General features: G+C 38.3%; 6 protein-coding genes across 6 annotated transcripts; 4 read left to right on the top strand and 2 right to left on the bottom strand.

Annotated features, from left to right (window-relative positions):
- Nucleotides 1-958: 958 nt before the first annotated feature.
- On the top strand, nt 959-2186 carry GCK72_024939 (uncharacterized protein; the record flags this gene model as incomplete). Its single annotated transcript, XM_053736129.1, has 4 exons — nt 959-1056; nt 1167-1665; nt 1711-1970; nt 2021-2186. The coding sequence occupies 4 exons, from the start codon at nt 959-961 to the stop codon at nt 2184-2186; spliced, it is 1023 nt and encodes a 340-aa protein (XP_053579695.1).
- A 1472-nt stretch (nt 2187-3658) lies between these two features.
- GCK72_024938 (uncharacterized protein) lies at nt 3659-5080 on the top strand (the record flags this gene model as incomplete). Its single annotated transcript, XM_053736128.1, has 4 exons — nt 3659-3726; nt 4002-4527; nt 4577-4854; nt 4903-5080. 4 exons carry the CDS (start codon nt 3659-3661, stop codon nt 5078-5080), a joined length of 1050 nt encoding a protein of 349 aa, XP_053579694.1.
- Nucleotides 5081-6852: 1772 nt separating this feature from the next.
- On the top strand, nt 6853-8262 carry GCK72_024937 (uncharacterized protein; the record flags this gene model as incomplete). Its single annotated transcript, XM_003099766.2, has 4 exons — nt 6853-6920; nt 7203-7716; nt 7775-8034; nt 8085-8262. 4 exons carry the CDS (start codon nt 6853-6855, stop codon nt 8260-8262), a joined length of 1020 nt encoding a protein of 339 aa, XP_003099814.2.
- Nucleotides 8263-8999: 737 nt separating this feature from the next.
- GCK72_024936 (uncharacterized protein) lies at nt 9000-9708 on the top strand (the record flags this gene model as incomplete). Its single annotated transcript, XM_053736127.1, has 4 exons — nt 9000-9049; nt 9108-9351; nt 9404-9555; nt 9603-9708. 4 exons carry the CDS (start codon nt 9000-9002, stop codon nt 9706-9708), a joined length of 552 nt encoding a protein of 183 aa, XP_053579693.1.
- Nucleotides 9709-9852: 144 nt separating this feature from the next.
- On the bottom strand, nt 9853-10491 carry GCK72_024935 (uncharacterized protein; the record flags this gene model as incomplete). Its single annotated transcript, XM_053736126.1, has 2 exons — nt 9853-9954; nt 10003-10491. 2 exons carry the CDS (start codon nt 10489-10491, stop codon nt 9853-9855), a joined length of 591 nt encoding a protein of 196 aa, XP_053579692.1.
- A 223-nt stretch (nt 10492-10714) lies between these two features.
- On the bottom strand, nt 10715-11579 carry GCK72_024934 (uncharacterized protein; the record flags this gene model as incomplete). The annotated part of the gene is made up of 6 exons (XM_053736125.1): nt 10715-10777; nt 10824-11033; nt 11080-11160; nt 11206-11304; nt 11351-11455; nt 11499-11579. 6 exons carry the CDS (start codon nt 11577-11579, stop codon nt 10715-10717), a joined length of 639 nt encoding a protein of 212 aa, XP_053579691.1.
- Nucleotides 11580-11673: the final 94 nt, after the last annotated feature.

Raw genomic sequence — 11673 nt, 5'->3', positions numbered from 1 at the left:
AAAAAACAGAAGAGCCGCATCCACCCGACCAGCCGCGAGGGTGTGCGGTGATAAGAATGAAGAAGGGGAGGCCAAAAATGCATATTTTATCGACCAAGATCATAAAACTATTTCCGTTGAGTCGCATGACCATTTCGTTTCTCAAGTTTTATGGAAATCAAATCATAAAACTACCGTATTCCACAAAGTGCTGAAATGCATGTGAACGGTTCCCATGCGCGGGCGTAGAAGATGATAAGCGTGGGATAGGATCTGTTTAAAAGAAAACCTACCGCAATCTTTCAGAATTGTGGAAAATAAGACAATAAGTTTAAAAATTCCGTTGACACTGGTTCCATGACTGAAAATTCGAATGAGATACATTTGTGAGAAGTTTTACGATTATTAAATTTGGATAACTGTCTTACAACTCTTCCCATATGATTTTTAACAACTGTTTCTGTATTATCTCAAATCCCCAAGTACCTTGGTTGATTTTTTTCCAGAAATGTGTTATGTGTCTTTTTATCCAACTTGAGCACCGCGCTTTCACCTAGTAATCAACTCGTAGTCTAAGAACTTCTAAAGTCTTCCATCCCAAATCTATTATTTTCGGTTTTTCCTCAATTTTCTCGCTTTCTCAATTATTTTCATCACTTTCTAGTCTCCTCTCCGTCCCAGGTAACAATGTCCGCAAAAACCGGCCTTGCGCGGGAGCCCGAACTGACAAGTTCAAATTGATTTCTGCCGATTTTGAATTTTTGTACACTGTTAAATTTTTTGGAAATGACCTGCAAAACAAAACGAACAACAAAATGAACTTAGCAGCGGTAAAATATAAATTGTCCAATTTCCTCCAAATATCTCCTCTCTCAGTTTTTAAGCGTCCTATTTTTTCCGAATTTTCCTTTCAAAGCCTTTCCGTTTTTGTCATGAAAATCATCAACACCTGTTTCAGGTCGCATTTCAGTGGATCGCAATGAGTGATGTACAACGAAAACCTCCTGAATTCAAGTTTATGGACCTTCCATATCTTCCCAAGCAATACGTGTTGCATACAATGGAGTTTTCAGATCTGTAAGTTGATTTTCAGCTAAATGCTTATTGAAACGTTTTTAACCGCATTAGTTGTGATTTAAATCTAAAACGTTATTTCGAATATGTAGGTAAGTTGATAAGTATTTCAGGCTCCGTGCATCGACACTGTCAAAGTGGATGGCTGAGATGGTGTCCAAAGTCAAGGTGCCAGACATGGATGTTACCATCAATTCTCAAATTGCAATAATCAAAGCTGGAGACTTTAAATGGACCATCAACAAAGTCGATGAGCCAGATTGGTTTGGCCCTCAGTTGTTCTCAAAAACAGAATTCGGCCGCTACCCCGTCACTGGCTTCACATCTTCCAAATGGGTTTCAAACACAACTGATGAAAATTTTGATGAAGTGGTATCGATTGTACTGAAGATTCGGAAGATATTCCCAAAACTCAAGATCAAAAATCTGAAGATGGATTTGAATCACGTCGACACTTATGCTCCAATGTTTGATTTATTTGATGTCAAACAAATTAAGAAGGTGGACCTGTTCACCAACATCAATAAGCTTCCATCCTTGATTGAAAAAACGAAGAACATGAAAATGCAAGGGCTAATTCATTACGAAGAAATAATCTGGTTCATGGCGGAGGTAAAAATTGAATCTTCAAAAAAACAAATCACTTATTGTTTCCAGAATCCAGTTGATCCTCACGGAGGCCTTCATTGGTTCACGACACTTGGATGTATAATGTCGGGGATGCAAGTCTTGAAGTTGGACGGAGAGCTCTTGACAAATGCTGATTGCATTGAATTCTTGAAACTATGGCAAACCGGTAAACTTCCATGCTGCGGAATCATGAAAGCAGAAAAAGTCAAGAACATCGACTTGAAGACGGTGTTGAAAGGCACAGATTGGTCACCATGGAATGACGCCCAAATGAAAAAATACCGAGGGTTGGTCTATTTATAAATCAATATTGTTGAACAACTATACCATTTTACAGAATCGAATGCTTTTCTCAATACTTTGACTTGAAAGGATTCATCGTCAAGTGGGACGATGAGATTATTTCAATCCAGTACTTGGAAGACATACAGCTCTTCTTCGTCGTTTTCTGGGACCGCCGATTTGTTGATCGCACGTTCCGTCCAATCAAAAAAATCTTTTGAATATTTTTTCCATCTAAATTTCTTCTGATCTGTTAATCCCCGTTTGTATTTAATCGATATTCATATCATTAAAAATAAAGTCGGTTGTATTCGAAATTCAAACCATTAAGCTTACAATGGTTTCATTATCTAACACTTCCAGAAGTCGTTATTTCTTGTCTTGTTGCTATATTTTGAAGTATGCTGTAACAATTAGATTAAAAGTTGTAGTTTCACTACATGCGTCTCGCAGAATGTTTACTTTCCAATTATTCTAATGCGTATTTTCTGTTGGTCAGATCTTGCTCTTTTTTCTGGTCTTGCCAAATTATTGATTTTGCTGACCTCTTTGGTTATTCAGGCCAAGCAGATACTGTTTTCTACTCGTTTTTTGCCTCTCCATTTTGTATGGTCCCATAGACAAACCAGGAGACTTTATGCTAATTTTTCCTCTCTTCTCATCGACTTTTCCGGATCACTCCCATTCTGCCGGATTTCTTTTTGTAATTTTCAGAATTGTTCTTATTCCACGCATTGTTCTGATTAAAATTGTTAGGATATATTCTTGAACTTATTGTGTTCATTCCTAAGCTGTAATTTTGATTGATTTTTTATACTTCAGGGCTCACCACCACTCTCAAATTTGAAAATGGAGCTGTTGAAGTTCCCATACATTGTACTGCTTCAAATTCTGAAGTTTATGGACACACTCGACTTGTAAGCAACCATTAAATTTGTAAAATACAGATTTAGTTCTTAAAAAGTGTAAAAAAATAGCCAAAAATTCGCGGAAGGCGGAAAGAAAAAATTGGCAGAAGGCGGAATTCCGCTCAACTTTGATGTACAACAAACCACAGACAGTTTCCACTAGTTCTTTACTAGCTCGATCATTTCATTTCATACTTGTTGGGCAACCTGAGATCTACGACCGATAACTCTTATTCGTCGTCTTCTGGGACCGCCAATTTGTAGATTGCCCATCAAAGACGTCGTTTGAATTTTTTTTATCTGACCTTCGTCTGATCTGTTAATCCTCGTTAACTATTTATCAGTATTCCATATCAATAAAAAAACTTGGCTGTGTATTAATAATTAGCCTTACAATGGTTTCATTGTCTAACACGTGTTACTGCAACCGCTTTGCAGAATTCTCACTTGTCGATTATTTGAGTTGGTCGGTCAAATGTCGTTTTTCTTTGTGGTCCTCCCAAATTATGAATTTTTCTGACCTCTTCGGTTGTTCACACTGTTTTCTCTCCGTCTCTTGTCTTTCCGTTGTGTATGGTCCTCCCCTGCAAACCATGATACCATTGGCTATTCTATTCCTCTCTTCTCACTATCGACTACTCCACATTACCCTTTTTCTGCGGGTTTCCTTATAATTGTGAGAACCTCAAATATAGTCTTCTACTTTCTTCGTTCATTCGTATTCTGCTCTTTTAATATATTGTTTTCGAATATTTCAGAGTTCATCGCCATTCTCAAATTTGAAAATGAAGCTGTTGAAGTTTCCATGGCTTGTACTAATCAACATTGTGAAGTTTATGGATTCAGTCGACTTGTAAGATTTAAATTTAAAACGTAGTCGCTGTGAAAGCCGCACCCGACTTCAGCACTTCTGATAGTAAGACGTGAAAGAAATTTCGACTCTTTGCTAGTAAATTCCATGTGATTCTGAGTTATTTTTGTTTTAAAACGATAAAACACATAAATTTAGTATTTAAAATACTGTAAAAAAATTAGTGTAGTTCTAAAAGTCGATATCCAAACCAACCGTCCAAACCAAACCAGCCACAATTCGCACAATTTATCAGCTCCCAGATATTTTTTTTACAGAGTCAACCTTTCCTCTACCAACCGTAGACTTCGAGAGCAATACATCAACAAAATCAGACCCGGAGGAATTGGGATTTTATTCGGTAGCATATCAGCCTGTATCAAGATTGGAGAATTCGTTATCGTCTTTGAGAAATATGGTAGCTATAAAGAAACCGTCCCAAAGGAAGTTAGGACTATCGGGCCAATCACTATTGATGCTGTCTGTTTGCCTCCCAAAGAGAACAAACGTTGGCAAACAGTGGTCGAAGACGTTTACACACCCTGTTTGACACTGGCTCAGCATATCAAGACCATTTTCCCAGAAGCTGAACTGAATTTTTTCCGGTGCGAACATGAGTGTGATGCCGGCACTCTCCAACTACTTGCATCATGGGATCTGAATATGTTCAAGGAAAAGAGATTTGAATTCCACGTCAATTCCAATGAAAACATTAAAAATCTTGCAAATCAGTATTGCAAGAGCAATCAACTGTCTGTGATCGGTTTACACTATGAGGGTTTCCATATTGTCACACGAACGAAGGTACGTGCATCATGGTAACAAATTTCCGTCGAGTTTCTGATTGTTTCAGAGTTTTCGGAACAACGAGGAAAATGAATTACCTGTGGATAGTAAATTCTGGTTTAGTCACTGTAAGCAATTGGATCGTTTAATCAACTACATCCTTGTCTGCGTTCTCAAAGTTCGACTCGAAGCGTGGCGTCACCTTATCAAGAAATGGATTGAAGGAAAACTGAATAAGCTTGTTTTCGTGCGTGCAAGTCGAGTAACCAGCTTGAATATGCTAGAGCTCACGGAAGGATTTTCAACTCATCCATGGAACGACGAAGAAATGATCCAGTTCAAAGCGTGCGTTTCATTTTACGGTTTTATAGTCCACGTATCATCATTTTTCAGACGAACCGATTTCTCAGTTTACTTTGAGCAAAAGGGGACAATCATTTGCAGTAGGAAAAATAGGAAGGCGTCCCTACATTTTGATCAAAATAATTCAATCTTCACTATGGTCGTTTGGGACACACAAGCCTCTGAAAGATGTCTTTCTTTGTTCCCGGAGATTCGAACCCTTTTCTGATCTTCTTTTGCTTTTGATGCTCATATTTTGCTGATGCCTATTTTTTTTAATGATTTCTTTTTATTTCATTGATTTTTATCAAACTCTCTTCGAAGTGCTGCATTCTGTGTCTCTTACTTTTCAAACATAAACAAATTGTCGCCAGGTACCATTGTTGAGTATTAACTAATTCCATGCACATATTTATTTACTGCATCCGCAGGAACCGAACATGAAAGCTGGCAAATAAAAAAACAAAAGTGGAGAAAAGCTTATCAGGGTTCTTGGTCAAAAATTAGAAGTGAGGTTTTTGATATTCAGAATATTTCACACGCGATTTCTACCATTTTCTGAAAACTTGTTACTTGGAAACTCGTAACCTCGGAGAAGCTTTAAACACTTTTGTGACATTATCAAATTTTTTTTTTTTCGTTTGCTTACGATATGAAGGAAAACGTGTGGCGCCTCGGAATTTTTCAGATTGCGAAAGGCTAATTATATTCAAGTCGAAAAAAAAGAATGGGCCGAACCGGGGATTGAACCCGGGACCTCTCCCAAAGCGAGAATCATACCACTAGACCATTCGGCCACGAGTTTCACTGTTGTCAAGAATTATACACTCGGTGTAAGGAAATTGTGTGATCACACGTTCCATTATTGAACTTATTTTATATAAGAATCAAGTCAATATGGCTTGAAATTCAAGAAATTTGAAAAAAGAAGATAATTTCAGTTTTAAAATTTGCTTTTTTTCGAGAAACTCTAATAAACTGTTATTTTCGGGTTTGTGAGAAAACTTCCACTCTGGTTAATTTGCGGAAGAATGAGCAGCAATAAATAGGGATTTGGCGGTATTGCAAAGAGAAATCAACAAAAACCATTGACTTGAACTGCTCCAGAACAGATAAATCTCAATCAACATTGTTTCTGACAGCGTTAAGAACTGGGTTGAAGGCATTCAATTATAAATGGGTACGATCAGGAATCTGACTATGTTTCACAAAACAAATGTCAAAGAAGATGTTTTTAAAATTGTTGAAAAATCTGGAGCAAGGAAAATACACGGAAAAGTAAATTGGAAACATAGGAACAGTACATTATTTACAATTTCACTTGCAAGAAGTGTGTCTTCTGTTTCTCAGAGCTCAGAAAAGTCCACTTCAGGAGTGTTGGAAACGATATTTATTCAAAAAGATTGTAGAACGTTTTTGAACAGATTTAGCCTTCGGAAGAAAGAAAAAACAATAATCTGTTAGTTCCCGTTTATTTTTTATCGGAATTAATATCAATAAATAGATACTTGGTTGTGTTTGAAGCATTAACCTCTCATTCATTTCATTGCTGATTGGTGTTGGTAATTGTGCAGTCTCTGTTGGTATGAACTCGCTCTTTTCTCTGATCCTCCCAAAAATGACCTCTTTTTACACTATTCGGTTAATTAGGGGAGGGGGCAAGAACTGGTGTGTGTGTGTGTTATATTTTCTTTGCTAGACTACAGACTCTGTTTTCTCCTTGTCTCTTGTCTCTCCGTTTTTGTATGGTCCCTCCAGGCAAGCCAGGACACCTCATGGTAATGGCTTCCTCTCTTCTCACCATCGACTACTCCAAATTATCCTTTATTCGGGTTTTCTCATTTAATTTCTCGAAATCATTCTTATTCCACGCATTGTTTTCAATAAAATCGTGAGAATCTCAAATAGATTCTTCAACTTCCTTTTGTTCATTAATATTCTCTTCTTTTAATATATTATTTTCAAATATTTCAGAGTTCACTACCACTCTCAAATTTGAAAATGAAGCTGTTGAAGTTTCCATGGCTTGTACTGATCAAAATTCTGAAGTTCATGAAAATACCCGACTTGTAAGTTGACTTTAAATTTGATTCAAAGCGTAGTCGTTGTGGAAATCGCACCCGATTTTAGCATTTCTGAGACATGAATGAAATTTTGCCTGTCAGATAGTAACTTTTTTGTGATTCTGAATGTGAGCTACGTTTATTTAAAACGATAATATTAGTATTCTAAAAAGTTTCAAAATAATTAAGTTCTCATTGAGAGAAAGTTATTGTTCACACCAGCCGTCCAAGCCAAACGAGCCACTGTTCGCACAATTTTTCAGCTCACTGACCTTGTTTTTCTTACAGAATCAACATTTCCTTAACCAGCCGTAGACTTCGAGAGCAGTACACAAACGAAATCAATCCGGGACAAATTGAGATTGAAATCTGTAATTATTCAGCCGATATCTGGATTGGAGAATTTGAAATCAAATTCAGTTCGTTTACTACCGATGACATTGCTCCAATCGGAGTTAGGACTATCGGACCCTTCACTTTTAATGTTTTCTGCTTGTTTGGCGATGAGAACAAAAGTTGGGAAACAGTGGTTGAAGATATTTACACTCCCTGTTGGACACTGGCTCAGTACTACATGACCATTTTCCCAAAAGCTGAACTGGGCTTATTCTGTTGTCAAGATGAGTTGAATGAACGCACTCTCCAACTACTTTCATCATGGGATCTGGATTTGTTCAAGGAAAAACTATTTAAATTTCCCGTCGAATCAGAAAACAATAAAAACCTTGCAAACCAGTATTGTAAGAAAAACCACATGTCTGCGATCGGTTATCATTGGGACAAAATCAACATAGGAACAAAGGTACGAGTATTATGGTAACAAATTTTCAACAAGTTTCAAATTATTCCTGTGTTTTCAGAACTACGGAGAAGTGGAAAGTAAATTCCGGTTCAGTGACTGTTGGCTATCGGATAAATATTGGACTAACTACGTCCTTGTATCCGGGCTCAAAATTGGAATCGAAGCCTGGCGTGATCTTATTAAGACATGGACAAGAGGAAAATTAAATGAATTGGTTTTTGTGCGTGCAAGTGTAGTAACCGGATTGAATATGTTAGAAGTCACGGAAGGATTTCTTACTCACATATGGAACGATGAAGAAATGGCCAAGTTCGAAGAGTGCGTTTCATTTTTCACGGTTTCATAGCATACAGGTCATTATTTTTCAGACGAACCCATTTCTCTGCGTACTTTGAACAAAAAGGGACAATCATCCACAACAATTTCGGAAGGAAGGCATCTTTACATTTTGATCAGGAGAATTCAATCTTCACTATGGTCGTTTGGAACACGCGAGTTTTTAAAAAATGTCTGTTTTTGTTCCCGGAGATTCAAGCCCTTTTCTGATCCTTTTTTGCTTTTAATGTTCATATTTTATTGCTTTCTAATTCTCATATTGATTTATTTGTATTTTGCTGGTTTTTTTCTAATGTTCTTAAAGTTTTGTATTGTATGTCTTTTACTTCTTGAAAATGAATAAATTATTGCCAGGTATCATTGTTGAGAAGTAACTAATTCCATGCACAACAAACAGCAGATAGTTCCCACTCGTCTTCTCCTAGCTCGACTGTTTTCCTCCATACGTGTTGGTCACCCTGTGGATCTCGAGAATGTTCTTTGTCCTCTTTTCCTAATTGCCTAACACGTTCCACGTCACAGTTACTCTATTTACTCTGTGTGCGCAGGAATCGATTGACCTCAGTTGTTCGCGATGTCTTTTTCCTCGTTTTGGTAGCCTATAGAGAAAAAGTTCACGCAAAGTTCTGTATTAAAAAATATATATGATTTTTTTCAATACGAAATCAAAAAACTCATTTCTATTGGCCCGTGTAGCTCAATTAAATCGGGGCAGTTCCTTCTTCCAACGTGTCCACGAGGAATGCGCAAACATTTCTCTTGGCACGCTTTCCGTGCACAGACGCGTTTCTCGATTTTGCCTAATAATTAGCGTTTTGATCAGTTTTTGTGCAAAATCTCATTGGGTTTTTTGTTTTTGAAAAAGTGTTATGACTAAAAAAAATTGGCGAATTTTTTCGGACCAAGAAAACTCATTTCTGGATTTTTCCACTAATTTTTACATGAAAATGCTCACGATAGGTACACGTCAGCATAACTTTAATGCTCTTATTCTTACGTCAGTCTATTTTTTCCTTTCAAAAACTTATTACTTTTCAATTTACTATTCTTTTCAGTATGAAATCGATCATCCTTGGGCCTCTAGGGCTTCTGGTAGCATTTTGCTGCTTCTACCAACCTGCAGATGCTGCTCTGGCCGCAATGTCAATCGATTTGGGAAGTCAATTCATCAAAATTGGACTGGTGAAACCTGGAGTGCCTATGGATATTGTGTTGAACAAGGAGTCGAGAAGAAAAACACCAAATGTCATCTCTTTCAAAAACGATGAACGATTCTTCGCAGAGGCAGCCGCCGCCATGGTAAGTTTTCAATGTTAAAATTGGAAAATAATGGTAATTATAACATTTTCAGTCATCGTCCCATCCTCAATCAACCTACAACTTCTTGCTTTCACTAATTGCTCGCAAGGAAGGAGATGATGCTTTTACCACTTTCAAGAAGACGTTCCCATTCACCGCTTTTGAATTCGACGATGTTAGAAAGACTGTCATCTTCCCGTACAAGTGAGTTACCATGCTGATTTATTATGAAGACAAAAAAAGTTTTACAGGGAAGAGAAATACAACGTGGAAACTCTTTTGGCAATGATTCTGTGGAACGCAAAGAAGGTCACCGAAGCCTACGCCGATCAAACCGTGAAAGTGAGTTTTATTTGAGAAACACGTAAAGCTTTTGATAGAAAAATGTACTAAAAGATGATAGGAAAGTGTTGTCTGGGCGGGGAGAATTGTTGCAGAGTAAAAAGAAAAGAATAACATGGGATTGGATAGATGGATGAAGAAAACGGATGAAACACACGGTTAATCGAGATAGGCGTCACCCATGCGGCGAAGATGGATCTCGACGGAGTTGCGGAGAAGCTGGAGATTGTTATGGATCAATCCGCAGATGGACTCGGTCAACTGAAATAATACCATAGTTGGAAACTGTGAATCAAACTGCTCTGTTACCTGGTTGTTCGACTCCGAGTGGTTTCCGATGACAATGTTGAGAAGACTGGCATTGACGGCGTGAATGGTTTTGTGGTAGATGCAGCACACGTTGCGATACAACGAAGTCTTCAACCGTTGGATTTCCGGGATGTGATGATTGATTGAACTGACTTCGTCGGTGGGGCAGTCGTCGTAGTCGATGTCGATATGCTGTCTTGGCAGAGTGAAGTCCTCTCCATGCACCATGCGGAGCTCAGTCTGAGCACACTCATAAATCTTATCAGCGAGCTCCTTCAGAGTTGGAAGCGGAGGCGATCTTCCATCTCCGCCTACCGATGCGATGTTGTACACTTCTTGAAGTCCGGTAACAGCTTTGTTCAAGTTTTCTTGAGTTGGATTAGTCTCGTAGTCGGCATAGAGAGTTGAGAATGTTTCGGTGATCAAGTCAGCATGCTCGTCCTTCATATGCTGAATGGTTCCCTCAATATAGTCAAGCAACCCGTTCATAGTTTCTGCACCTGAAATAGTGTTAGACATTAAGGGCACAACACGGCAAATCACGATATCTAGTGAAAAAACACGACAACACGACAAAAGCACACAACATCGATATATGGTAATAAGGGAGACTCAAGAAAAATTGATTCATACGAGATCAAATGAATGAGAATCAAGAAAAAGGAAAAATAAAAAGAAGCAATGATCAGATCGCGGGGGCGGAGAATCGGTCTCAACGCTGGAGCATCAAACTGTTGGCTTCTCGAATGATGTGTTCGATGAAGAGTGACACCATCTGTTAAATTCAAAAAGTACAAAACCATTAACCGGTTTTTACTTACATGGTACACAGCTGGGTCGTGGTAAGTGCGGCTTTCATTGATAATTTGAGCTATAAAGAACTGGACGACCGGGGTCAAAGATGGGAGATTGCGGTCAAATGACGTGAGGACCGTGTAGGCCATTATAGCCTTTCGAAAGTGCATTCGGAAATGATTCTGAGAGACCTCATGGCTTCCAGGTGGCATTTTGAGGGTGAGCAGCTGCGATGACTATCTTGCTTATGATGATGGTTAGATTTTGAAAAAAAAAACTCACTTCATGGGTATGCATGGATTGAAATTCTTTTTGGATGTGAGACAACTTGGTGCACCATTGGGCCAGGATGAGTGAGAATCGCTGGAATAGAAGAAATACGAATAAAATATGGATTATATCGCTTACATGATAGTCAATGTTGTTTTTCTGCTCCAAAACGTCACCAACAGTCACTCCCATTACTTGAGCGTACACGGATAGTTGATCCCTCTCGGTAGTCACTTTCTAAAAATTGTTATTCAGTTGATAATGACTTCAAATTTCTACTTACTGCTTCCCAGCTCATTCGAAGAAGTTTCAGAGAGTTCCTAGCGGATTGAGCAACTTGTAAACGTTGTGGGTGATGCTCGTCACAACATTTCTCTTCGAAGTTCTCCTAGAGATAGAAATGTTCACAATATTTCCTTTTTTCAACTCACAATGACTTCCTGGAACACCGGAACCTGGCGAGATTCGAAATCGAGAATTGGTTTCTCGAGGTTGATGGGAATACGAGACATCGGTTGAAACTTTCGAGAGAGGGATGAGAGCAATCTTGAAAAAGAGAACGAGTAAATTGGCTTTGTCTTCTTCTTTGACCATCTAAGGACAACA

The sequence above is a fragment of the Caenorhabditis remanei genome, chromosome X, assembly GCF_010183535.1.
Source record: "Caenorhabditis remanei strain PX506 chromosome X, whole genome shotgun sequence".
Lineage (NCBI taxonomy): Eukaryota > Metazoa > Nematoda > Chromadorea > Rhabditida > Rhabditidae > Caenorhabditis > Caenorhabditis remanei.
The sequence above is the reverse complement of the archived record's forward strand: the minus strand, read 5'-3'. Positions and strand labels throughout refer to the sequence as shown.